Source organism: Anticarsia gemmatalis, chromosome 11 (assembly GCF_050436995.1).
Source record: "Anticarsia gemmatalis isolate Benzon Research Colony breed Stoneville strain chromosome 11, ilAntGemm2 primary, whole genome shotgun sequence".
NCBI lineage: Eukaryota > Metazoa > Arthropoda > Insecta > Lepidoptera > Erebidae > Anticarsia > Anticarsia gemmatalis.
Window position 1 is genome coordinate 10,030,098 of NC_134755.1, and position 23,565 is coordinate 10,053,662.

The 23,565-nt window shown below is 34.8% G+C and overlaps 2 protein-coding genes across 8 annotated transcripts in view; one reads left to right on the top strand and one right to left on the bottom strand.

Annotated features, from left to right (window-relative positions):
• LOC142976781 (transmembrane and ubiquitin-like domain-containing protein 1) overlaps positions 1 to 10,410 on the bottom strand; it is a 33,700-nt gene extending 23,290 nt beyond the window's left edge. For 2 of the 4 annotated variants that reach the window (XM_076120339.1, XM_076120338.1), the window contains exons 1-4: positions 10,100 to 10,409; positions 8,433 to 8,621; positions 6,452 to 6,520; positions 1,750 to 1,878 (exon numbers count right to left, since the gene is read on the bottom strand). In XM_076120339.1, the coding sequence (XP_075976454.1) occupies positions 1,750 to 1,878; positions 6,452 to 6,520; positions 8,433 to 8,607 (373 nt within the window). In that variant the 5' untranslated portion in view covers positions 8,608 to 8,621; positions 10,100 to 10,409. Of the gene's footprint in view, positions 1 to 1,749; positions 1,879 to 6,451; positions 6,521 to 8,432; positions 8,622 to 10,099 lie in introns of all 4 variants that reach the window. The other 2 variants (XM_076120340.1, XM_076120341.1) reach the window with 2 other exon arrangements.
• Positions 10,411 to 12,449: 2,039 nt separating this feature from the next.
• Positions 12,450 to 23,565, top strand: LOC142976715 (uncharacterized). 4 transcript variants are annotated; one of them, XM_076120229.1, is made up of 6 exons: positions 12,450 to 12,898; positions 19,566 to 19,644; positions 21,099 to 21,365; positions 21,503 to 21,626; positions 21,779 to 22,431; positions 22,558 to 23,565. In XM_076120229.1, the coding sequence occupies exons 3-6, from the start codon at positions 21,189 to 21,191 to the stop codon at positions 23,140 to 23,142; spliced, it is 1,539 nt and encodes a 512-aa protein (XP_075976344.1). In that variant the 5' UTR covers positions 12,450 to 12,898; positions 19,566 to 19,644; positions 21,099 to 21,188; the 3' UTR covers positions 23,143 to 23,565. The 4 variants fall into 4 exon arrangements, with proteins under 4 accessions (XP_075976344.1, XP_075976345.1, XP_075976342.1 ...); XM_076120227.1 differs by lacking the exon at positions 12,450 to 12,898 and adding an exon at positions 17,700 to 17,924; XM_076120230.1 differs by having other exon boundaries at positions 19,566 to 21,365.

Here is a 23,565-nt window from a genome sequence, read left to right on the forward strand (position 1 = left end):
ACTGCCTGCCTATGAGTAGGTGTTTCAATAAAAAAGGATATACTTATGTAGTTGTACAATATATCATGGTCCCTTTGACGTCACGCTCCATGTTTGACGTAGGTAGTAAGTACTATGATTGATGGTAGCCCGAACAATAGGTAAACTTATTTAATGATAGGAACTAAAGGTTGTCTTATGGCTTTTAACGTGTTTTAGAAAGAGCCTATTTAGAATTCTAGATTTAACAGTTTTACAATTTCTCATCATGCGATAGGAGAAAGCCTTACAGGAATGTAGAAGGTCTTTGTGCAGACGAGTCCATTTTCATAATATTACTAAAGAAATAAGTATGCAGTAGTAATTAAAATTCGTGTACATAATACGCAACATAAATAACACGAATTACGATTGCAGGTCTTTGATCTGCAGACCTTGCATTCAGACAAAAAACGGTTGAAAAAAATGTTGACATTTAGGAACTGATTCACAAAAAAGTGTTATATAATTAGCAGGTTTAAAACGAGTTATTTTCAGGTAACGTTTACGGAATAAAGAAACAAAGACGATTAGGTACTCGTGAGAATATTTTCCTCAAAGAGCGGATGTTCCACGTCTTATAGAACTCGTGTAACCAGCCAACGTGGAAATACTAAAGTCATCAGTTCGGACCTGTATCGAAATGACGCGTCATGTCCACCCGTGTCTATTTCTTATCTGTATTAAATAAGATGATGCAATTGCAATGTCATGGCCATTAGGAATCCCTACAAAAACGTGTAGCAGAAACGTGTTTTAAACGAGACTGTATAAGTATCTGTTTATAACTTTTGTTGTATAAACAGTCCACTTGGTTTGACCTTTTTGCATTGGGCTTTACCCGGCCGGTACCGTATAAAAGTGATGCAACCAAGATTAATTAAATTTGGGGGCGTGTGATCATCTCCGTTTTCGCCTATATTGGCGGATCCAAAATTTGGTTCTCGAAATATTTTAGAGTGATGATTTTGGAATAGCTTCACCCCTCAGTCACTTCATTTTGGTTCAATGGTAAGTACCTTGTTCATAGCTAATCTCGAATTTATAGTTGAAACTTTAGGGGTGATATAAGTTTTATCAATGATCTCTTGCGGAATAATGTTGTTTTTTTACATTGTTTGTTATGGTCTCGGTCCGAATCACGACTTAAGTAACCAGACTGCGATGATATAATGTAATGTTGTCATCGTCTTTGTTAAGTAAATAATGAAAGTGTTAGATATATTAAACAGGTAATTTACCTTGCAAATGTTAGCAAGCTCAGAGCTCTGCATTCGTCGTTGCAGGATAAGTTATTAATTAGTCAAAATCTTTGTAATATCGTTCTGCAAACACTTTAACAGTTTGTTTAGTAATACAGAGAACTTAGATCATACAGAGATTGGGCCCTCTTTTCTTGGACTACATGACTATATCTATATCCACAAAGGCGGGATCATTTCTGTATGAAGATATACAAAAACATACATCATGACTTTTAAGCGATTCGGAGCCCTGCACCCAGCATAAAAGTCAACAAGAATATTTACTATCAAACCTGATGATGAAGACAAGTCAGCCATCATTTTGTTCCAGTGTCCATAACGATCGACCACAGCTGGTCCCAATAACATTAACTTTAAAAAAACTATATTCTTTATGTTTACTTTGAAAAGGCAATTTTCATCTACATACTCCTTATCAGAAGGTATGTTACTGGGGCCAACCGTTTAATAAGAATGAAACACTCACAGTCAACTCTCCTGTAGAAATGCAGCCTGTTGTTGTCCAGCATCGCCATGTCAGCGTCAACTATGCTGTCCATCTCTTGTAGAGGGATCACACTCGCGCTGTTGTCCTCGACGGCTTCCGTCGTTATACCTTTACAAAATATTGATTCTATAACAACATGCTTATGAGACACCACGAGACAAAGCATATATTCACCCACATTTTGCAAGAAATGGTAATGTCTTAGTCAAATTGAAGAAGAGACTACTGTAGGGTATATAAAATACCAAGATTTCTGTCGAAGAAGCTTTGTTGTTGTTAAGAAGTTTATCAAGAAAGCGCTCCCAGAATCTCTGAATCAGTAAGTACTCTATAACCAACAAATTGTTAGCAGAATCAATATTATCTGTGTTTTTCTTTGCGAATGTAAAACATCTGATTAACGAGCGAACGCGTACTTAGTACCTGCATGGTACTAAAATAATGCTAAAGATTTTTTGCGAGATACACATCCAGTTTTGAAATATTAAGGTCGAACATTTTTTGCTTGTACTCATTATATTTTGAGGTCACGTTCAAAAATTTATGGAGGCGTACGTAACCATTGATTTTTTCTGCTTTATGTAGATTGTTATGAACGAGTTTATTATGAACTTGAATGCTAGGAAAAATACAAGTTCCGTAGGTTTTCTCATAACACTTTTATACTTCTGACTACTGTAATAAATATTGAAAAAGTATGACTTGTCTCATTAATATTATAATAAAGAGTTTATAAAATTAGTTTTTTTTAACAAAATACCTGTTTGCTACTATGCTGACCGTGATTCCTTCAAAAGTACTGAGTGACGTTTAAAGATTTTTCCGGTCTTTGTAAATCACAGATGGCAGTCAAACAAGGTAAAAGGATTTTCCCCGTAGCTTCTTCTATATTCTTCTACTTTATAGGTATTATTAAAGAAACTGCTCTAAAACTAGTCCAAATCTAGCAGGTTTAGACCGTATTATTGAAGGTGAAAATATATATCTTACAAATGCAGTCTGAATGCATTTCAAACTGTGACAAATTGCTGATAACAACGGGGACATCAAGTGCCCAGCTTTGTTACTCATTTGCGAATTGAACGACAATACCGGGACACGTCATACACTCATATGATATTGTGATAATACGTAGGTATTTGATTTCAACTGCAGACGAGTGCATTCGAGTACGAGTTGTTGTCATGATGCAACATGTATTAAATAGTATCTGTTCGGTATCATCACTTATGGTTAAATCCCATAAAGTGCAGAAATGGAACACAGACTATTAAATAATTGTCAAAATTCTTATCTAAGCTATTTGTCTAAAAGTGATGAGACCGGATATAAGTCTGTTTGAATCTGAAGTTCGTGTCGGTGAATAAGAAAGAATAAATAAATGAAGAAGAAAAAAAAAAAAAAAATTTCAATTAAAACTAATATAATGAGGAACTAATATTTATTGATCAAGAGACGGAAAAATAGACGAGTAATATTTAATGTTATGATAAAATCTTAATCTTGTTTTGTTTAAGGAATATAAGGAGAAAGGCTTAGTAAACTGTTTCATTAACAGCTAATCATCATCGTTAGCCAGCGCTCTTCTATTGAAGATGATTCAGGTGGCAAATGAAGTCAAATGGAGGATATTTTGTGACAAACATACACTTTCATTCGTGGCTAACAACAGATCCTACCGAGTAAATATCGTTGAAACAAGAATAACTTGCCATTTTCTTGGTCTACCCGACTTTTAAAGGTCTCTGCATGCGCATCTAATTTTATATACTGTCAATAAAAAAAAACTCTAGCCCTGACATAGCAAGGGAAAGCCGTTTTCGTAACATTGGTATCTGAGTCTTCAATAACAATCTGGAGACCAAGACGGAAGTTGGCACCAGATCCTAATGCCTTTACATAACAATATATTATGCGGTTTTCTAAATAAACTGTGTTTATGGGCGTTGCCGAAGTCTTAAAACTCACCAGTCTAATCGTAAGCACCTATGTATAACCTGTTTGTATCCTATAATTTATAGCCTATTTATTTTATGTATTTATAACAACGTGACGCAAATGAGACAAATATCTCCAGCTTGTTAGCATTTTAAACGTCAAAAAAACGTCTATTAACCTACCGTACGATACTTTACATATAAAATTAAAAACAAACCCGCTTTAAATAATTTTACATAATTATGAATGTATGATAATACAAGAATTTATTGTAAATCCATTTTGTTTAAACAGAGTAAAAAATGCGACTGAATAAATTCAGCTTAAATTTAAAAATTAATAGTAGCTGTTGTTAATTTGAATAGATTATACGAGATTTAGTTATTTTTGTCAAGGTTCCGTACAAATGCTAATTGATTAGAAAGTTTTGAGGCCTTGTGATAAAAACAACACTGGCGCGTAGTTCCGGTTGTATCACTTCGCTCATTCACTTCCCATAATGTCGTAAGACTGTACTTATTACCAGATATTATAAAATTAAATGCAATCTAATACAATGTAAGAGCAATACAATGTGTACACAGGCTTCATTTAAGTACTACAATAGCAGCTGTAGAAATTTACTGAACTCACTGTATGAATAAGAATTTGAATATGTATTGTTTGAGATAACTGGTTTTGAGGCTCTTTTTTAGCAGGCAACATAAAATGCATGCTTGTGCACAATGTGCAGCGCAAGTACTACTAAAAATATTCAAATATTTGACATTAAATTGTCTATTTTTCTTAGATTTTTTATTTCCTAATGGTCCCCGCTTCTTTATCCGGAAAATAAAATACGGTATTTACATTTTAGTGTGTTTTTACAGACCAGTCGGGAAGAATCGCTGGTTTAGTCCAGTCTTTCCCAAAGTGGGCGATAACGCCCCCTTGTGGGCGATGGAGATCTAGAGGGGGGCGGTGAGGGGCTCAGAAAAAAATGAGGGGCGCTGAAGTGATTTACGGGGCGATATGAAACTTCAGTTACTTCTTATTTTAAAATTAATTGAAATTAAAATTCTCACACGAACTAGTACACAATATCCATTTTTAGTTCACATTTTTATCCTATTTTGTTGTATGTATATATATAAACGTTCGCAACGCTATTTATATCTTAATTAAGATATTTAGTCAGGTATCAAACACTGAAGAATATTCGTATCTTCAAGTGTCGCAAGTGAGGTTCCCACCTCCGAAGACACAAACCGAACGCACGATTAATGTAGGTACCTAATCTATCTCTCTGGTAAAAAAAGTCTTGTTTAGAAGATAGGTTTAATTAATCTCCAGGCGAAACTAATACATACGTTATTGAGGTTTATAAGGTGAAAAATAAATGGGGGCGCTACAAAATAACTGATTTTGAGAGTGGGCGTCAGATGAAAATAGTTTGGGAACCTCTGGTTTAGTCACTTCGAAACTATAATTTAGCGCATTTACTACATTTAGATAAGCATAAAATACATACAAAATAACAACAATTATATGCAAATATTGTGTTTAGTACGCAGCTATGCATTAAATAGTATATTGGCAAAAAAGTATTTTATATTTCCGTAAAGTCTGATAGCGTTGACATTTTAAATTTGGCACCCAACAATCAACACGACGGTCCCTACGTACATTCCCTCAAGTGGTACTTACGGGATTTGCCTTTTTTGTTTCCGTGACCTTCCGGTTGTCATATACTTTCGATTGATCAAAGAAAAATTAGTAAAAATGCTTTAATTCTACCCTAAATCAACACTCGACAAACCCCAGAACTACAACACTTCCAATGTAAAATGTCACTAGTGAGAGTTAAGACATTTAATTTTTACATTGGCAAGTCAACAACACCCCCGCGCGCCTCCCCCGTAACTCCCACATGCGGGCTTGTTGCGCTCGCGCAAAAAAGAAAATGAAAAATGTAAAAGATAAAGGTAAAGCCATCAAAATATCGTCAGGTAAGTTGAAATAAAATGAATATATTTTAACGTTTTTATTTTATTTTCTCATAAAAGACAACAAATAAAGACTTCGTGCAAAATTTCATAGCTCTGCGATTGATAGAACTTGAGATACAAGTGTTTGAAACTTCAAACCGCTCTCCTGTAAAATTTGCGTTTTCCAATTAGGTTATTGTACGTAGGGACCGTCGATTACATGTTCAAGAAAAAAAAATGCGACGCCATATCTTAAATGCTAATAAACAACATTCTACTATTTCTGATGAATGTTTATTAAGTACCTACATAAATAAAATAATACAGCATTTGCAAGTTAAATGTAGGAAATGAAAAATATACTTTGGAGATACACCAAATTAAATAATTGTGTAGCAGGTTACGTGTGTCGTTAGAGCGAAGCTTTTCATCTATATAATCTATATCTGATAAACCTATACAAACAAAAAATTTTGATACTAGTTAAATTTTATCTTACACGTGTCGAAAAAAACAAAGAGTATTTTTCGACACGTGTAAGAATTCGGTAACAATATAATGAAAAAAAGTAAAAAATAATTTACCAAAAAGAAAAAAAAAGCCCTAACAAGTTCTTGTATCCGCCTGCTATATTTTTTATTAATTTGACAAATCGTTGTATTTTTCGTCGCACGTTTTTGCTTATGAGCAAAAAATCTATGGTATATAATAATATGTTAATAAAATTTTACTATGATAATCGATTGTTTATACTGATAGAAGCGCTATTAACATACCTGTCGCCTCTGCTATGTGACCTTCGCTTGTGGCAACTGGCGGCGTACTTGACAGCATTAAATTAGACCCTGTGAACAATGTACCGGTTCAGCTCGGGTTGTGATGCTTGTGATAAGTACGAGTTCAATGTGATGATAAACGATTGGATTTATCATGCACTTTCACAAATCAACCATTCATGTGAGATCACCTCATCACCTGAGATAATATTTTCGTCTTTTCAGCCTTTTTAAATTTATGTTTGCAGGCAACTTTGCATGCCTGAAAATTCCGATAAACGTCATGCAATTGCTTTATTATGTACAGCCGGTTTTGTAGACTTAAGAATAGCTCGCTCACGTTAGGAATAAATCTGTGTTCAGGTCTGCTTAGCGAGTTGTCCGAAATATAGGCTGAGATGTATGTAAATAAACCGGCATTAAATGAAGTATTTTTAATCTCACGAAAGCTATTGCCATTGACTTATTACCATTTAAAGTTTGTGGATTATTATTTATTGTGATTATTATTATTATTCGATAATGTCCGTCCAGCTTCCGTAAGAATTTTTTTCAACATGGTTAAGGTTGACCACCTTCCTACCTGACCACCCCACGCCGGTACTAATAGGTGTGGTCGACGTGGGTTCGATTCCTACGCGGAACAAATATTTGTATGCTACATATAAAATGTAATATTTGTTGCGTGTCGGGTAGCACTTAACGTCTGTTTATAAAAGTCGTTGTGAAAAAAGGAATCGAAAGAATCTGGCACCTTAAAGTTTGTACTTAATTTTTTTTTATTTGCGACATACGCACACTCATAGTAGGTACTTAGTGTTATTTATAGTTAGTAAATATTTATTGCACGAACTCCGCTGATGCCAAAGAGATTCCCAACATTTATTATTAGACTATTTTAAATTCTATTTACCTTTGATAAAATCAGATTTTACCTTTCATTTCTATTATGCATTTTTCATTCAGTTCATAGGAACATTGCCACAAAAATATCTGTTTTCATTTATGATTTCAGCGAATAATCAATAGTTGTATAATTTATCAGTTTTAAACAAAAATTATAATTGTGTTCTTTCTCATTTTAATTGGCCGTTTATTTGTATTCAATTTATGAATAAACATAAGACGACAACGGATTTCGCTCCTTTTATAATTTTAATTGCATACTATAAAATTTTCAAGGACGGTACACGACAGGCAGACGGCCGATCGGAAAAACACCATATAAATCCCCTTTACGTAGGTATTTACACATATTTTCTCATTTTCGAAAAAACATGTTGTGCCGTTCTCATGTGACATGGGATAAGGACAAGAAAAAGAAGATAAAGATAATATTGATTCATCACGATTTAGCCCATCAATACCATAATTTTACGAACAAGACAGTGATATAATTATAGATTTTAGGATCTGTGCTTTTTGTCCGGGAATCCCCGGTTTTGTCCTTGACAGTTGGACCGTGTCCAGACCGAATTGATGATCGCACACATTGTCTGCGCTCTTACACTTTCGGTACAATACTTAAAATAACTCATGTCATTTATTTCATTCATTTAATAATATTATCTTGTTGTTGCCAGATGTAAATGTTGTAAATAAGATTTTAAATGTTGACAGTCTGATAGAACTTTATTAATTTTATCATGGATGGATTTCGTCGTAGTTGACAATCGGATTTATCCACAAGTTTGACCGGTTCGAAAAATAATGATATAGACTGCAGGAGCAAAATATTCAGCTTAAGTACCTTAGCAGTCAATGTGGTATATCTAAGTATATACTATGGAAGATGCAAATGCTTTATAGACTTACGCAGGTAGGTAGGTGTTGTTTGTCTTTACCGAAGTTCTGTGTCAGATTAATAAAAAGACCTGTCAAATCTTCCTCTTATGCAAACCCAATTTATTTCGCGTATCCAGGATTTCGTTTACGGGCATGAACTATTAAATAGAAGGTAATAAATGTAGCATCAACTTACTGGTACCAATCCTCAAGGTGACTGGATGATGTGTTCTGGATCGCATGACGAGTACGGTCCTGTACCGGCCGGGCCTCGCGTTGGTGGACCACCACGCCAGCGCGGCCACGAGCCCCACTAGAACTACCCCCACAAACTGCACCACTTCGTCACCGATGCCCGCTATCAACGACATCTTGGCCTATGGACCTGTAGAACAATTTATTTACTTAGTTGACGGTATGTATGGTGCCCACAACATCATTGAATATGTATGTGTCTGCAGTGGTTTAAATCTGTTAAGTAACATTCTTAAGATTGTGTAAAAAATGTTACATATTTAGCTTTATAGCTGCAATTTGTATCCACTCTAATCAAAACAATTTACTCACAATAATTATTTGTATTTATATTTAAAATTTCGAGCCTCAGATACTGGCTAGAAGGACATTTTTAGGTGTTGGAAAATACACTCATGTTACAATTAACCACATTAGTCTATAGGGATGTAATAAGGAGCAAGTCTGTTCATTAAGCTCATCACCAAACTACCACTACTATTAATACTCGACTTATTTAGAAAGGAGCTGTGGTACATTGCCTGACCTATAATCAAACCCAAGACCTCATGATTAACTGAGAGATACACTACTAACCAGTGGCGTAACTATATCGTTCGAGGCCCGTGGCAAATTCATCGGATGGGCCTCCTCCCCCCAATATAAATAAGTTGAAATGTATGATAATTAAAAAATTGGGAGTTGGGATTCTCCTATGATCGGGGGCCCCTTCCGGCTGGGGGCCCGTGGCATTTTGCCGACTTGCCACCCTGTAGTTACGCCACTGCTACTAACCACTCCACAGAGGCAGGTCAAAATACATCAGTGTAATTTAATATTGAGTTTTCACAAAATGTTTTTGTGAGAAAATTAATAAAACAGCAATTTTCCTTGATCATTGCCATTGGCCTATATTTATTATAATTGCAAAATACATAATTCAAGAGTCATTGATAATAATCTTACTGTATATAGCAAAACTGCGACTTTACGTAAAGTTATTATGATTTTACGTTCATAAAAAAAAAACAATACTGGTCGGAAAGAAATATTTTTGGAGTGGTAATATCCATTTGTCACATAAGATAGTGAAAGAACCTTGAATTAATTCTTATCTTTGTAAACAATTACTAAATACAGGTAGCAGATAATAAAACTTGTGTGAATAAAACTCTAGGTTAGATATTTGGTGGCCAACATACAATAATAATATTATTATTGTATTTACTGTGGGATAACTGTGGTATTAACAAATGTCAGAATGTTTAAAATTGTACATACAAGCTATGTCAGATGCATAAACATACTTTCTATTTCATTTGAAAGCCAAACTTAGGGTGTGTTGAGTGTATTCAAATGCTCAATTTGTTTACTATTTAGAATTCTGCACCTATTCATGTTTTAGTAAACATAGACTACATGAAGCCTTATCAAATTAAGTGATGAAGTCAAACAAGAGATCAATTAATTACCAGTAGGTATTTAAAACATACCTACACATTATTGAGTGTTATGTAGGCAGATTCTGCGTCAGATGATACACGGCCAACTTTTGTAGACATAAATGCTCGCCTTTCTAGATCCAACGAGTTTCAAGGTCAGATATTTTCTAAAAACAATGGTCTTTACCTCGTACTGCTACACGTGAATCGTCGTAATCCGCAAACAGCAGAATTGGCAAATATTTACAATAATTGCGACTCAATGTCTCCGTGGTCATAAAACATCTCGGAAATAGCAATAGCCACACTGACACTTGATGCATTCACCAACAGTATTATGTATTTATAACTTCACTCGAAACGTTTCACAATGCTACAGTAGTAATGTCTGTTTAAACTTTAATTTGTTTTATTATTTTTTATCCCGACATTATACGATTCGAGAACACAAAATTGATGAAAATTTGTTCTACAGATTATAAATGGATCTAGGGCCTCCAACAATGTTACTTTACTGTCAAACTTATTTCAAAAGTCGACTAAACGTCAGGTTTAGTCAATCGACATGCACTTGACATTCTGTCTTTGCATACAAGCTAGCTACATTACTAGAGTTCACTCGTCTTGTCTATGCCCAAGGCTGGTGAACAAGATATCGGCGCGGCGCGAAAATTAAAGTTTTGCCGAACCATTTCCTCTAATCAATCAGAATTCAGCATATTTTATCTTTTTGTGAACAACAAGTAAGCGATTAATAATTTTATTGTGTATTATTTCTTGATGAGCCTATCGTAAACATAACTATATGTAGTCTTAGTATAATACCTATTTATAAGGATTTGTTTTTTTACGGATAACCCAACGAACGATAACCATTTTGTGACTCATCCCTGTATTCGTGGGATTTTTGCATCTCTCTGGTCTTCTAAATGCACTAGTATAAATATATTATAAATACGAGTATCCACGTCAGTTAAACAAAGATTCTCTTGTAAGAAGGGAGAGCAATATTTGCGGTCTGTGTTCCTAATCAAAATATCTTTGTTGTTTTTGTATTAAAGTCTTTTCACAATATCAAAGATGTAAGTAAATAAACAATCATTTTGTAAATGTAAATATAATAAAGTATGAACGGAGAAGGGTTTTAGTTATATTCATAAGTTAAATAATGAGAACATTATAAAGAGTTTTAGATAAGCTAAGAAGGTAAGTTATTTGTAAATTAATATTCAGGAAGAAACAACAATAATCAGGACCCAGGACCAAGTTAGTTTTACAACATTACAAGAAAGTGATCAAGGCTTTCTTTACAAAAAAGAGATTAGGTAACTGTCTGTACCTACACATTAAAATAAAATGCATATTATTGAAAAGGCATATTATTTATGTATATAACTATAAAAAAGGTATTAAGAACAAAAACAAATATCATGTACCTTTATGAGTCATATAAATTAATTTATTATTATTAACTACCTACCTTACTATCCAAACTTGTTTTTTTCTAAAAATACATTTCTATCTATGATTACCTAGGTACTAGATTAGATACAAAAAACCCTTCCTTAATGATATAATATCTACAGTAAGAAGATGTTTTGTTAGATATTAACTGCTGATTTGGAAGATAATAATAAAAAATAAAAAACAGGAAGATTTTTGTATCACTTTTGAGAGATTAATATTAGGATAGGCAGCATATTGTCAGATATAATTTTGCGACTTAATTTAAAAGTGTACCAAATGCTAAAATTGGCATATTATGGTTTTCCCCTTCAAGTATAATAAGTTAAAATCAAATAATTTTTATTTCATAAACTTTCAACAAGTATTTGAAATCGTCATAGTATTTCAAATCTACATAGCATTATATTGTGCTGTTTGTAATATTACTATTCATAGATAGTGCTTAAAAAGTTTTCCCGTTATTTGTTTTTCTACTTTCAATGCATAACAACTAAGAAGTAACTAAGTAGGTCGTCATTCGGCCCTCCAGGCTCGCTTAATCAGCGATGATATTGCATCATCTTCCCGACGTCTCTGCCATACCGCCTCTGTAACTGGGGGAGCTTTACAAAGGGCTTCCACACATTTTAATTCCCATTGTGAACTTGATCGTATTGCTGGATGTAAGAGGAAATAGTTAGGAAAACTGCAATACGCGAAATAACTTTAGACTTTGCGGTAGAGAGAGAAAGATATATTTTTACTGCTAGTATGAAAAGGACGGCGAATTTTGCAGACTCATCGCCAATTTTCCTCTCGTTTCACGCAGAAATAAATCGTATCTTTGACTGTAAAAAAATATATTGTTCAACATTTTGTATTTTTGTGGATTTATATCCATCCAGTTGATAATTTCTTATCATTTGTTTAGTGACTTAGCAACAATTTCAATGTAAATCTACTTTTAAAAAGAAATTGTCCGATACACTGCGGTTGAACGGATTAACGGAACGTGAATGTTGCGTCAGAAAATTCGAATACATGTAAGCTCGCGAAGCGGAGATTCTAATATCCTGTTGGCGCCACCAATTTACATTCTTACTTCAACCCCTTAACAAGTCACACGTTATAACTTATGATACAAAATTCGCAATCGTTTGTTATTTCAAGTGAAGTTCGATAAAGTTACAAGCATTTCTAAATATAACTAATTATTCTCACAACAGTGAACGTTTCACCGAGTAGTTGTGATTAAAACTTTGATTTATTTTAGTTTTCTGGTCTTATAAAAGGCCGATATAGTAAAAGTTTATTGTTGGATCAAAACAGAAGATAATCGCATCCAATAAGGGTGAAAGGAGAGAGTATAATCTAACATGAGCTGCGAGTACTTCCAATCATCAACCAATCTGAATACAATTTATTACGGGTCTATCCGCAACAACAATACAAAGAAGATTACTTTGCGTCGTATTAACAATTCTCATACAAGAAAGGTTAAGAAGTTTAAGACAGTCGTTTCAACAAGAACTCCCATGATGTAAGTGCAATTTACTATTACCAATAACTTACTTGTATTTCTTTAAATCAGCAGTGCCTGTAATCTCATTATCAAGTTGTCGATGAGTTTGCTTATTTATGTATATTGAAAGCCAATATTTATTTTCAAGGTATTATTTATTATCCTAACTATTATCTTGTAGGTTACTTTGGTTGTCTAATTATAGCGCATATGCCCATGACCAATCAGGTTGAGACATGACAAACGAAGGAATCGAACCCGCATTCCCTTGATAGACACTTTAGATATTGAACTATTGGTAGGTACCTACCTAGCTTTTTATAATCCGTAACTACGTACAAAACAAACAATTATAGGTACAAAGTAGTGTATTATCTATTTGTTTCTATGTACGTAGATATGAATTTGATTACCTGTATAGCAAAGTAAAGTAGTTGTTTGATGACGTCAAACGCCGCTCGGTGTTTGCATAAATTATTTATGTATGTATGTATGAACATTGTGCGTTTCTAGTAATAGAAGGTACCTAACAACTGTTGCTTGTGAAGGGTAAAAACATTGATTCTTTTTGACAACAAAATGTCGTCGTAGTTACTATTCGTACTATTCCATGGGGTGAATAATTTTACATGTAATATTTAGTAAACAAACTAGTTTCGGGTCTGTCTGATTGTTCTTCATGTTCGTTCTTTATGTCTATTTAGTACAGCTGCAATCATCCATCAAGCCACTTTTAGAGTTTTAAATAAGTATCGGTTATCGTATTATCTGAATACGATAACCGATACTTTCCGATGTTTTCATACATTATGACCGGATTCATTACTTGTAAATAAATTTGTATGGGCTATAGGTTCCCAACGCGCGCTAGGCGCTGGAGCTTTCCGTGGGGATGATGGTCTGAAAAAGTTATATTATAAAACAATATAATATTGGTAACTACAACTAAGTATTACGTAAAGGGGGTCCGCTGTATACCTATGTATATTTTTGTAAAGGAGCGATAGTTAATAAGAAGTTACCTGTGGGATAGTTCATCAGGATAAATTTCAACAGTTATTGCATATACTGTCACCTTTACTATCGGATAGGTTATCTGACACTTATCCGTAACCAGTGAAACTAGCTCGTACTGGTACTGTAATATCTATTCGGTAGATTATTCAACAAAACTACTGTGAGACTAGGGTTGCCAGGTCTAGGCTGATCATTTCATGGACATTTCTGGGGCCACGAACGGAATCAGAGTTTTGGTCTTCGGACCGAGACTACGCTAAGTAGAAATGACCAAAAAAAGAAGACGACGTAGTCGTAAGTATAAACTAGTATTTTTTCATTCCGGGACAGCAGAGTAAAATTAATAAATACGAGACAATCCCTGAAATCCCGGCCACCTAGCAACCCTACAGACAGACTGACCCTAATTCTCAGTACATAAAAATCAAGGTTAAGCCATAACTCCATATTGATACAAACTTGAAGATAATAATTTTATCACATCGAAATTATCAACGATCACAAAATATTTCGGATTTTAACAATTATATTAGGTTTAACTGGAATTTTTTTAGGAGTTACAGATCGAGATTTTGCGGTATCATTATACAAAAAAAAAACAAAATATTGTTATACCGTGATATAGCCGTTATCAGACCGATTTTTATCTGCCGGCAACATGACTTGCCGGTTCGCTATCAAACCATACCCAGTTATGGTAGATTATAAGGTGTTGCAGTCGGATTGTGTGCGAATAAGGACAACGTTATATAATAAAAAAAATGCCATACCTAACCTACAATCTGTCTTAGTTCTTTGCAATGGCTTTGAGGAAAAATTAACACAAATCATCTCGCATATAGAGCTAAGCTACTTATTTTCATAATAATATTATTACGCTCTATGAAATGTCGGTATAATTTTCCATTTATTATATTCAGAACGCATGTAAATTTAGAATGTAATCAGAAAACAAAACGTGTCATGAAGCCACGTGGTCTTTTTATTTTTTTTTCTTATCTTACTTTATATCGAACTAACGGTACACAGAATGAATCTTCAGTGGACTTTGCCCATGACTCTAAAAGGAAATACCTGTGTATCGTCATATTCATATCTTAATCCCAGTAGTGATAGAGATAGGTTATATAATATCCAGCTCTGTATTGAATAGCAAGGATTACCCACCTGATTCTTTACACAAATAGAGATTACCTTTAGGTATACTAAAAGGTAAATTAATTAAGATTCATACTGTCCTCGTGGGAAGTTTTCTCGGGTCAAAAAGTGGGCAAAATTGGTGTTAATCTTGGTCTTACGAACGGCTTTAATATCATCAAAATCCATTCAGTCAGTTTTTGCTTGAAAGAGCAATAAAAACTTTCTCGTTTACAATAAACAACTTTCGCATTTAAATAAGTACTTACTTGGTCCTTAATATAAGTAGTATTTTTTAGAATAAAATGTAGCAAAAAGTAATTGACCATGACGTTATGTATTGTGTTATTGTCCAATAAGTGGTGAATCTGAACTGTATTTCAGGATCATGACATGATAGCGCTGTTATTGTTCGTATAACCACAATAGGGATGTTGAGGTCATTATTATGTCCGAGATTTAATTACATTATTTGTGAATCATTGAACACAATACTATTGTACCTATAAACAAAAATAATTAGTTTTCTTGTGTACCTACAACACAATTTTACACGTTGGTATGATGATATTGTCATGAAAATAATTCAGGATGATTATATACATTTCATACAAGTTATTAATATTTTATGTTGTTCTTAAATTTGGGAACATACTTACCTTACATAACCGATCAGAGAAAGTAGAGGTAAGAAATAACCCGCTGCAAGTTCTGAGAAACAGCCGAGGCGAATAAATTACCAAAGAGGAAAATTCCACGAGATATTTTTATAAGAATCTAAAGAAGATACCTCGATCGGACTCCATAATTGGATAAGAATCATTATAATGATCTTAAAGGCTTATTATGTAGGTACACAACAGATATAAAATACATACACAGCAGGTGAATTATCACTTATTTACTAGACGTGTTGATAAAAATGCTTTGTTGCGATAAGGTTAGGATGATAAGGTATATTATGGAGCTGACTGCATGACATGCGAAGTTGAATGGGATGGACATGTCGAAAATTGCAATTCATCGTAATCATATCTCGTTTATCTAACATTTGTGACGCGATAGTGCGGCTGTGAGGCCCGCATGGGTGATGAGTCTCTGCTCTACGGCGTTTGAACAGTCCTATGTATTCGTCATTGTGTCGATTTCTTCACTGGGTCGACCGACATACTGTTAGTTTGTAACGCATATTTTTTGTAACTAGTTCAAGCGTTTTCTCTGCTAGACTAGGAGTAGGTAGGGTATGGGTTTGATGTCTATGGACACCATTTTTTTGATGATTTACTAGATAGGTACTGTTTTTCAAGATACCTACCTAGTATTACACACAAAATTTCTTATGTTCGGTAGAACTATGGTTTCAATTACTCGGTACGTTTCATGCTGTAGTTTTCATGTTTAAACCTGAAGGAAGCTCTCTGCATAGCATAGACGAGATTTTTCATGTCAAAGTTAGTCAGTTCATGAAGTAACAAGAAAAGCGTGTTTACGGCAGTCCAGTCCAGTCATACTAAGGTTGTTCAACCTAGTTCAATGTCAGGAGAAAATGAGTCATTCCCGATCAGCAAAAACAATATCATAGTTCATACGTACCTACATACATAATTTAACGCATGTTTTGACAACAAAAAGTGATGTAAGCACGCACATTAATTTATCATTCACTTATTATGATACCTACCTAGGTAGGTAAATTGATTTTTATTTCAACATTTAGGTCTTGTTGTTTTGAACATATTTCTCGGTCAAAACGATTTCTTTTTGGGTTTTTTAATTGTCTCCTCTGGCCAGAATCCCGTTAGTTGGGTATATTCAGTAAATGACTCATCAAGAATTTGGTTAAACCCAATTAAAGGTATTTAAAGATGCACAATAAAACAACAACGATTTAACAAATGACGGCATTTATAACTATGGGGCTATTACATGAAGCTCATTAAAATACTTAAGTAATACTTAGGTACATTTTATTTTTATTTACTAAACTCTATGTAGTTAATAATATAATAGGCATATTCCTTGTAGCTTGTCAATATTCCACAAAAACAATATAACGTTTAAAGGTTCACTTCAAAGAAATTTTTTGTATTTTATATTATAACACGTAGGTGATATAAAATTATGTATTGAAATACCTACTAAATATTATCTTATTACATCCAATAAAATATATTCAATTTTATACAGGGCATTGATATTTATTTGGTCGCTTGTTAGTTATAGGTATATGTCGTAATTGAAGAGTCATTACGATAACCATCGATAACCAATGAGTCGATTTGCTTCGTGCGATCGCAGTAACAAGGCGGATTGTGTTTTGTTTTCAATTCTAACATATTTTCAATTAAAATATCAATTAACTTTCTTTGGTATAATATACTCAGGACCTATATTTCTGGTGTGAGTCACGTTCGGACACAATAATATTCCTCGTTGTTTTGAACAGTGTAATTCCCCCAGCCTTACATACATAAACATACGTTTCATAATATACTTCGACACGGCGCGGCGGCGAAACACTAGGTCTCGTGATTGAAGAAATTCTCCAATCCGATTGGCGCAAAGAGTTGACGTCATTTACATCAGCCAATAGCGTGGCAGCGAAGATATTTTTAGAACGCAAATGTCGAGTAGTGGGGATTTAGGAAAACTGTATGGACAGTCTGGGCGCCCAACATTGCACAATATTTTCTGAGCTCGCACGGAGTGCACGTGACGGATATTGTAATTTTCTATTTTACTTTAGTTCACAATTAGTCAACAAAACTTTGAAAGTTAATTTACGCGTTTAATTGAAGTGCTCTTCGCTTGTTTCTCTTCATTTGTTGTGAGAATAGCGAATATTTCATCTACTACTACTGCTGGCGTTACATTATTTGTTAGTAACGAGGTGAGTTTATAAACTAAGTTTATTTTAGTATTTCTTTCTAAAAATGATTTATTTGACCCATAGTTTCAGAATAATATTTTTTATTACATCTGACCTGTATAAAAAACTTGTATAAACAAGATAATTAAATAATTTGGTGGAAATTTATTCTTGTGCAATAATATCGCAATAGTAGAGAGGCCCCATTTTTTTTATGATAAGTATCTCGAGTGAAGAATCGATATTATTGATAGACTTTTATGTGTAAAACTTCACTTTTTTGAAGATTTCAAATAGTTTGCTTGGTCTTTCACGTGGTAATTTCCTGGTACGACTTGAGCTTGTTTCGACTTGTCGAGACTTGAGCGGCACTGCGGTCACGTTGCCGTGGTGGGCGTCGTGCGCGACGCAACATAGTTCTAGAAAATGCGCGATAATTCTATGAAATGACAGCGTCGCGTGTTGGCCCTATTCTAATATTTAATTATTGACCTTAAAATTACCATTCACGGCCTTGGTGGCCTAATGTGTATCAACTTCTGGGCAAGTTATTTTGTAACTATGTTATTGTAACCTACCGATAACTCAGAGTAATGAATATTCAAGCAGTCTATTTTTAAATAAATACGACTTGACAAAAACCGATATTCACGACTTTTTTATAGCTTCCTAGGGAAAGAACAAAATTAATAGACAATATTTTATTGTATCGCACACTGGCTTAGTACAAACCTACTTAAATGTGGACTTTGATTTTCCTCATACATACAGTCAGGAATTTCTAGGTTAGTCACTGAACAAATCTACACGAACAAGTTAGTTTTAAGTTACGCGTCTCGTCAAGTTTTATTTAAGCATTTGTATTCGACATGAGTACTAGAGAATAGTCGTATTAAATTGGAACCAAAAATAGCTTTTCGAGTACCACGTCACACGTTTGTTATTATCAATTCATACCATATTGATACCATAGGTATATTTTTTCTATATGATTACTAAAAATCGAGTTACACTTATCTTTAAGTGGTTTTGGAATATTCCATCTGATAACTTTTATCTTGTTAACCCTCGGTAGAGGATAGCGGGAATGGTTGTACTAAGTAAATGTGCTTCCATACCAGTAACCTATATTAATACGTCGGTTTTAGTATGTTTTATTTTGAAACTAGTTGGAAGACATCCAAACTCTTGTTATTTAAACTTTCCTCAGAGGCCTAAGATACGGATTTTTCGTCGTTGTATTTATGACAATGTTGGAATATAAGGAATTCTTTCTGTTAACGCTAATTTTAGCGATTCTCCCTTTGCGCGATGAACAATGTTCAAGCTCTGAATGTGTTTGTGAAGTACTTAGAAAATTGAGCGCGGTCTGGGAAATACCCATCGGCTTAATGTCGTTGTTTGTTGGATCGATATTTTATGAAGGCGGATCCACCTACACACGGTAAAAATGAGGCCGTACGCGTTTCGGCTGTGGTCGAGTTACAGCGACATATACCTCTCTGAGCGCTGTTTATTTAACGTGTTCCTGAAACATTTTCTACGCAGCGTAGGAGTTAATGTTAAGATTAAAGCGAATTTTATTTATCTCTATATTATAGGTACATATTATATGTGTTTGATTATCTTATGTACTGACGAAGGTTTATCTCTTTGTTACAGGCATTCTTTCGGCAACTTTAATTGGTTGGGAGCCTAAAGAGCTAAGATTTCATTAGGAGCTCAAGAAGAGTTCAAAGAAGTAAGTAATTGCGTTCACCGTCCTCCCCAATGACCCTCTTCTGTTCACAGGTTGAGTCCCAGAGCTCGTGACAAAGCAAGGGTACCTTGAAGAAAAAAAATCCTTTCCCCCCCTATGATAATATATTTTTTTACAGATTCTTTAAATCCCTTAATATTTCTAGTATTGGAAATACTTACGAAAGAAATAATTTAAAGAAAGCATTAGAAGCAAAAGAAAGATAAAAGATTTGGTCTATACATTCGACTTGAAACAGATTAATTTTGAATAATTATGTGCATAATTATGACATAATATTCTTAATCGCGTCCAAATCTTCCTTCATAACATGTCATGCCTCACGAGACCATCCATGAATTCTTCTGTGTTCGCTTTTCCTAACAATCGGTCCCCTGCTCTTACATTAGTTTTATCACAACAGATAACCCTCCAGCACACTAACGAAAAATTACACAAATGAACATTATTACGTGTTCGTACACTCGCAGAGTAGGTACAGTATACAATAACGATAGCGTGGCGAACAAGGACATTAACGTTACTTGTCGCACCTAATCGATATATCATTTATCACGCTATATTGTTTTTAGAAATAGTTTATTTTTCCTTATTATTTAAGCAATTAGATGTAAGGCACACCTAGTTAATTACAATTAATGAGTTTAGTTCTTAGTTAGTTAGTACCTACATCATAAGTTGATAGATAAGTTAATTAGAATAGTGCGTGATTGTTTCCAGTCGTCATTAAGATAAGGCTTTAACTAACTTTTAATGTAAGTCATGTACTCGAGTAGTTTCTACCGAGTGCTACTAACGCAGGTACACAAGTCTAGATTCTGAAGCCGCTTTTAGTTCGAGGTAGCAGCGGTTCTTTAACTCTTTAGATGTAGGTACCACAGTCAATTCTTTGCCGTTCTGTCTGATCATTCCAATTCTGAAGAGCGACTAATTAAAAGGGCAGGTGACATTATGTTGATTGCATAAGAGGCAACTGACGCAAAAGTTCTTAGTCCAATTCCAAGTTTATTTATTTATTCTTCATTATTAAATATTTATGCAATCATCATCCCTACCACCGCTATCTACCTATCTACGACTCCATATAATACATTTTATATGTTTATACATTCTTCAAACACGTATTCATTGGTATTTCGGTCTCAAGGTTCTGACCTCACCGTCACGGCTATCTTAAAAGCTTGTGTAGGCACGGTATGTTTCTGATTGCTTCTCAATTACATACATATTATGTGTATCTCATTATGCAGATCATAATTATTAAAATTTTCCTGTCTACGATGAAGTATAACATTCGTGTGATGCTTCTAAGATTATGTTCATTTTTATTTATGATTTGCAATTTCATTCGCAACCCTCCGTTACCCTCGTCTTTCCCTCACCCCGCTTCATATAAGTATGCACATTACGTTACGTCGTATCATTTCTGTTTGTAGTTCTATACAAAATGGTTGCTCAAAAGATCACCTGTCCGAGTCGGAGCGACGATTTCGGAAATCAGTACACCAAACCAAACACCAAAAGACATGGTTTTTTCGCAAACGAGTCTCAAGACTCAAACTGTTTTGAAAGTGGTAAAACTAGATCATTTAAAGACCGAGAAGAACCATCAACCGAACGGTTCAACCGGAGCGGTAAACAGCATCGACGGATATTCAAACACAGCGCAGTCTTCGCCAGTGGCCACAACCAGCTTTACAGAGGTAAGTAGGCTGTCAACAACCGTGAGTACAGTAATATGTAATTCATTACTTCTATTAGATTATATTATATTAAGTTTATTTTAGTTTGGCCTCATAATGCTAAGAAACATTCTAACATGGTGCTAATCTACTTGCAGGTATCCTTGAAATCGGAGCCCCTGTACGACAGCGCAATGTTTCACGATTCGGACTTCGAGTTCTTCCAAGAGCTGGATCCGTTGTGTTACGCTCCCGCAAAGGAAGAAGTAGTACAGACCATTGGTAAGATATACTTTATTATTATCTATAATTCTTAATTAATTTTCTTTTCCTAATTTTTCGATAAAAGCAAATAATGCATCAAATACCTAATCCAAGAAATATTTTACTACGTATATTATTATTGTACTAATAAAAAATATTTTCTTCCACAGATTCATATAAGAAAACTGAAGAAACGGCACTCAATATCGACACACCACACATCCCATTCTCACCGCAAGGTTGGGAACAATTTGACGTTAACTCTCCTCTGCCACAGGCAGGCTTCTATAACATTACTCCTCAGGGTCCGCTGTCACCGAACGATAAGTTCGGACAGTACGATATGATCAATTACCCTGAGCGTGAAGGAGATAACAATATTCAAAATCAGGAGAAATTCTTAGATATTAGTAGCCTGCCGTTGGTTATCGGAGACTTAGCGTCAGAAAAGGTCACAGAAATGAACCCGTGGCAAGCCGCGGAACAGGTCGAGTGGACCACTACACCAGACACTCATTACAATCTTATTTACACAACAAACACACATCACACAACACCCTTCATCAACGCAGACGACTCTCTTGATCTCAAGTTTGGGTCCGTCATGCCTGGAGAAGTGGAGGTTATCAATCTGCTCGGTCCGGAGTGCACAATGAACAAACAAGATTTTGGGGCGATGCAAAGTTCGGCGCTGCCGAAGAGGAACGAAGGTCTTTCCGTGGACGTGTTGGCTCGGGCTCCGGCCTGGCCTGGCGACATCAGCACGCCAGTCATTCTCAATGAAGTTATCTCACTAGAGAAAGAAAAATGCACAGAGATCTTGGTAAGTTTACTTATTATATTAAGCATTGTTCAAAATTTAATCAACGATCGACGGTACCGTAGAGTATCGGAATAATTAACAAGTTTTAATAAATATCATTAACATATTTGCTTTTCATTGTTTCAGGATCCGCCAGAACCATGGCATATGCATAACGCATCACCGGAGACGTTTACTACACTGAAGACGTCTCCAAAGGTAGACTACGAGCCCATCACACCAAAAAGCGAATCTCATGTGGAGTCTGACAATGACGACAGTAAATCTAGCACCAGCAAGAGAAGACACCACGACAGTGAAGACTCCGATGAGACCTACACTCCGTACTCTGAACAACCTCCGAGAAAGTACAAGAGACGAAAGCCTAATGTACCCATTAAGGATTTGATTCTCGCACTAGAGAGTCAACCGAAGGCACGACGAGGGCGCCCTCCAAAGAGGAGGGAGAGCACCGTGTCTTCTGTGTGCAGTGTAGATGAGAACTCATCATCTACCTCCACACAGGAATTTAAGTATAGGGAATTACGAGATAAGAATAATGAAGCATCCAAAAGGTCGCGAATGAACAGGAAGCTCAAGGAACAGCAGATGGAACTTTTAGCTGACGAGTTAGAGGAGAAAAATAGAAAGCTAAGGGTTCAAGCCGACATCCTAGAGGAGATGACAAGAAAGTTGAAAAATGAATTGATGTCGGCTATTCTTAAAAAATGAACAACGCGTTTTGACATTGACTTGTTCGAATCTCGCGAATTCCTTGAGCTTCGTGGCTCAAAGTTCGACTAATCTATTTTCATAGAATATTTCTGCATAATAACAGAGTTACTACTTTGAGTTCAATGTGAAATGTAACTATAGTCTAATGTTATTTGTTTGTTTTCTATGACTATAGACAGGGACCTTGCTTAGCAAGGATGCTATTTTATATTTAAGAGGGTGTAATTTTAAATTCTTCAGTTCAATTAGTTTTAATCAATGGTCTTTAATGTTACAATGCAATGAAAAATACGAAAAAAAACTAGTTCTAATGTATTTACAAAAAAAAATGAAAAAAATGCATGATTTTATAAAGTTATTTTGCATTAAAATTTGTCTTATGTTATATGCCGTAATTGAAATAAATTGTTGTAATTGAAA

Excerpts from the sequence above, each read along its gene's own strand:
- LOC142976715 (XM_076120230.1), top strand. The coding sequence starts at position 21,189 with ATGGTTTTTTCGCAAACGAGTCTCAAGACTCAAACTGTTTTGAAAGTG. Across the intron at positions 21,366-21,502 it reads CCACAACCAGCTTTACAGAG|GTATCCTTGAAATCGGAGCC; the intron begins GTAAGTAGGCTG and ends ATCTACTTGCAG. Across the intron at positions 22,432-22,557 it reads AAAAATGCACAGAGATCTTG|GATCCGCCAGAACCATGGCA; the intron begins GTAAGTTTACTT and ends TCATTGTTTCAG.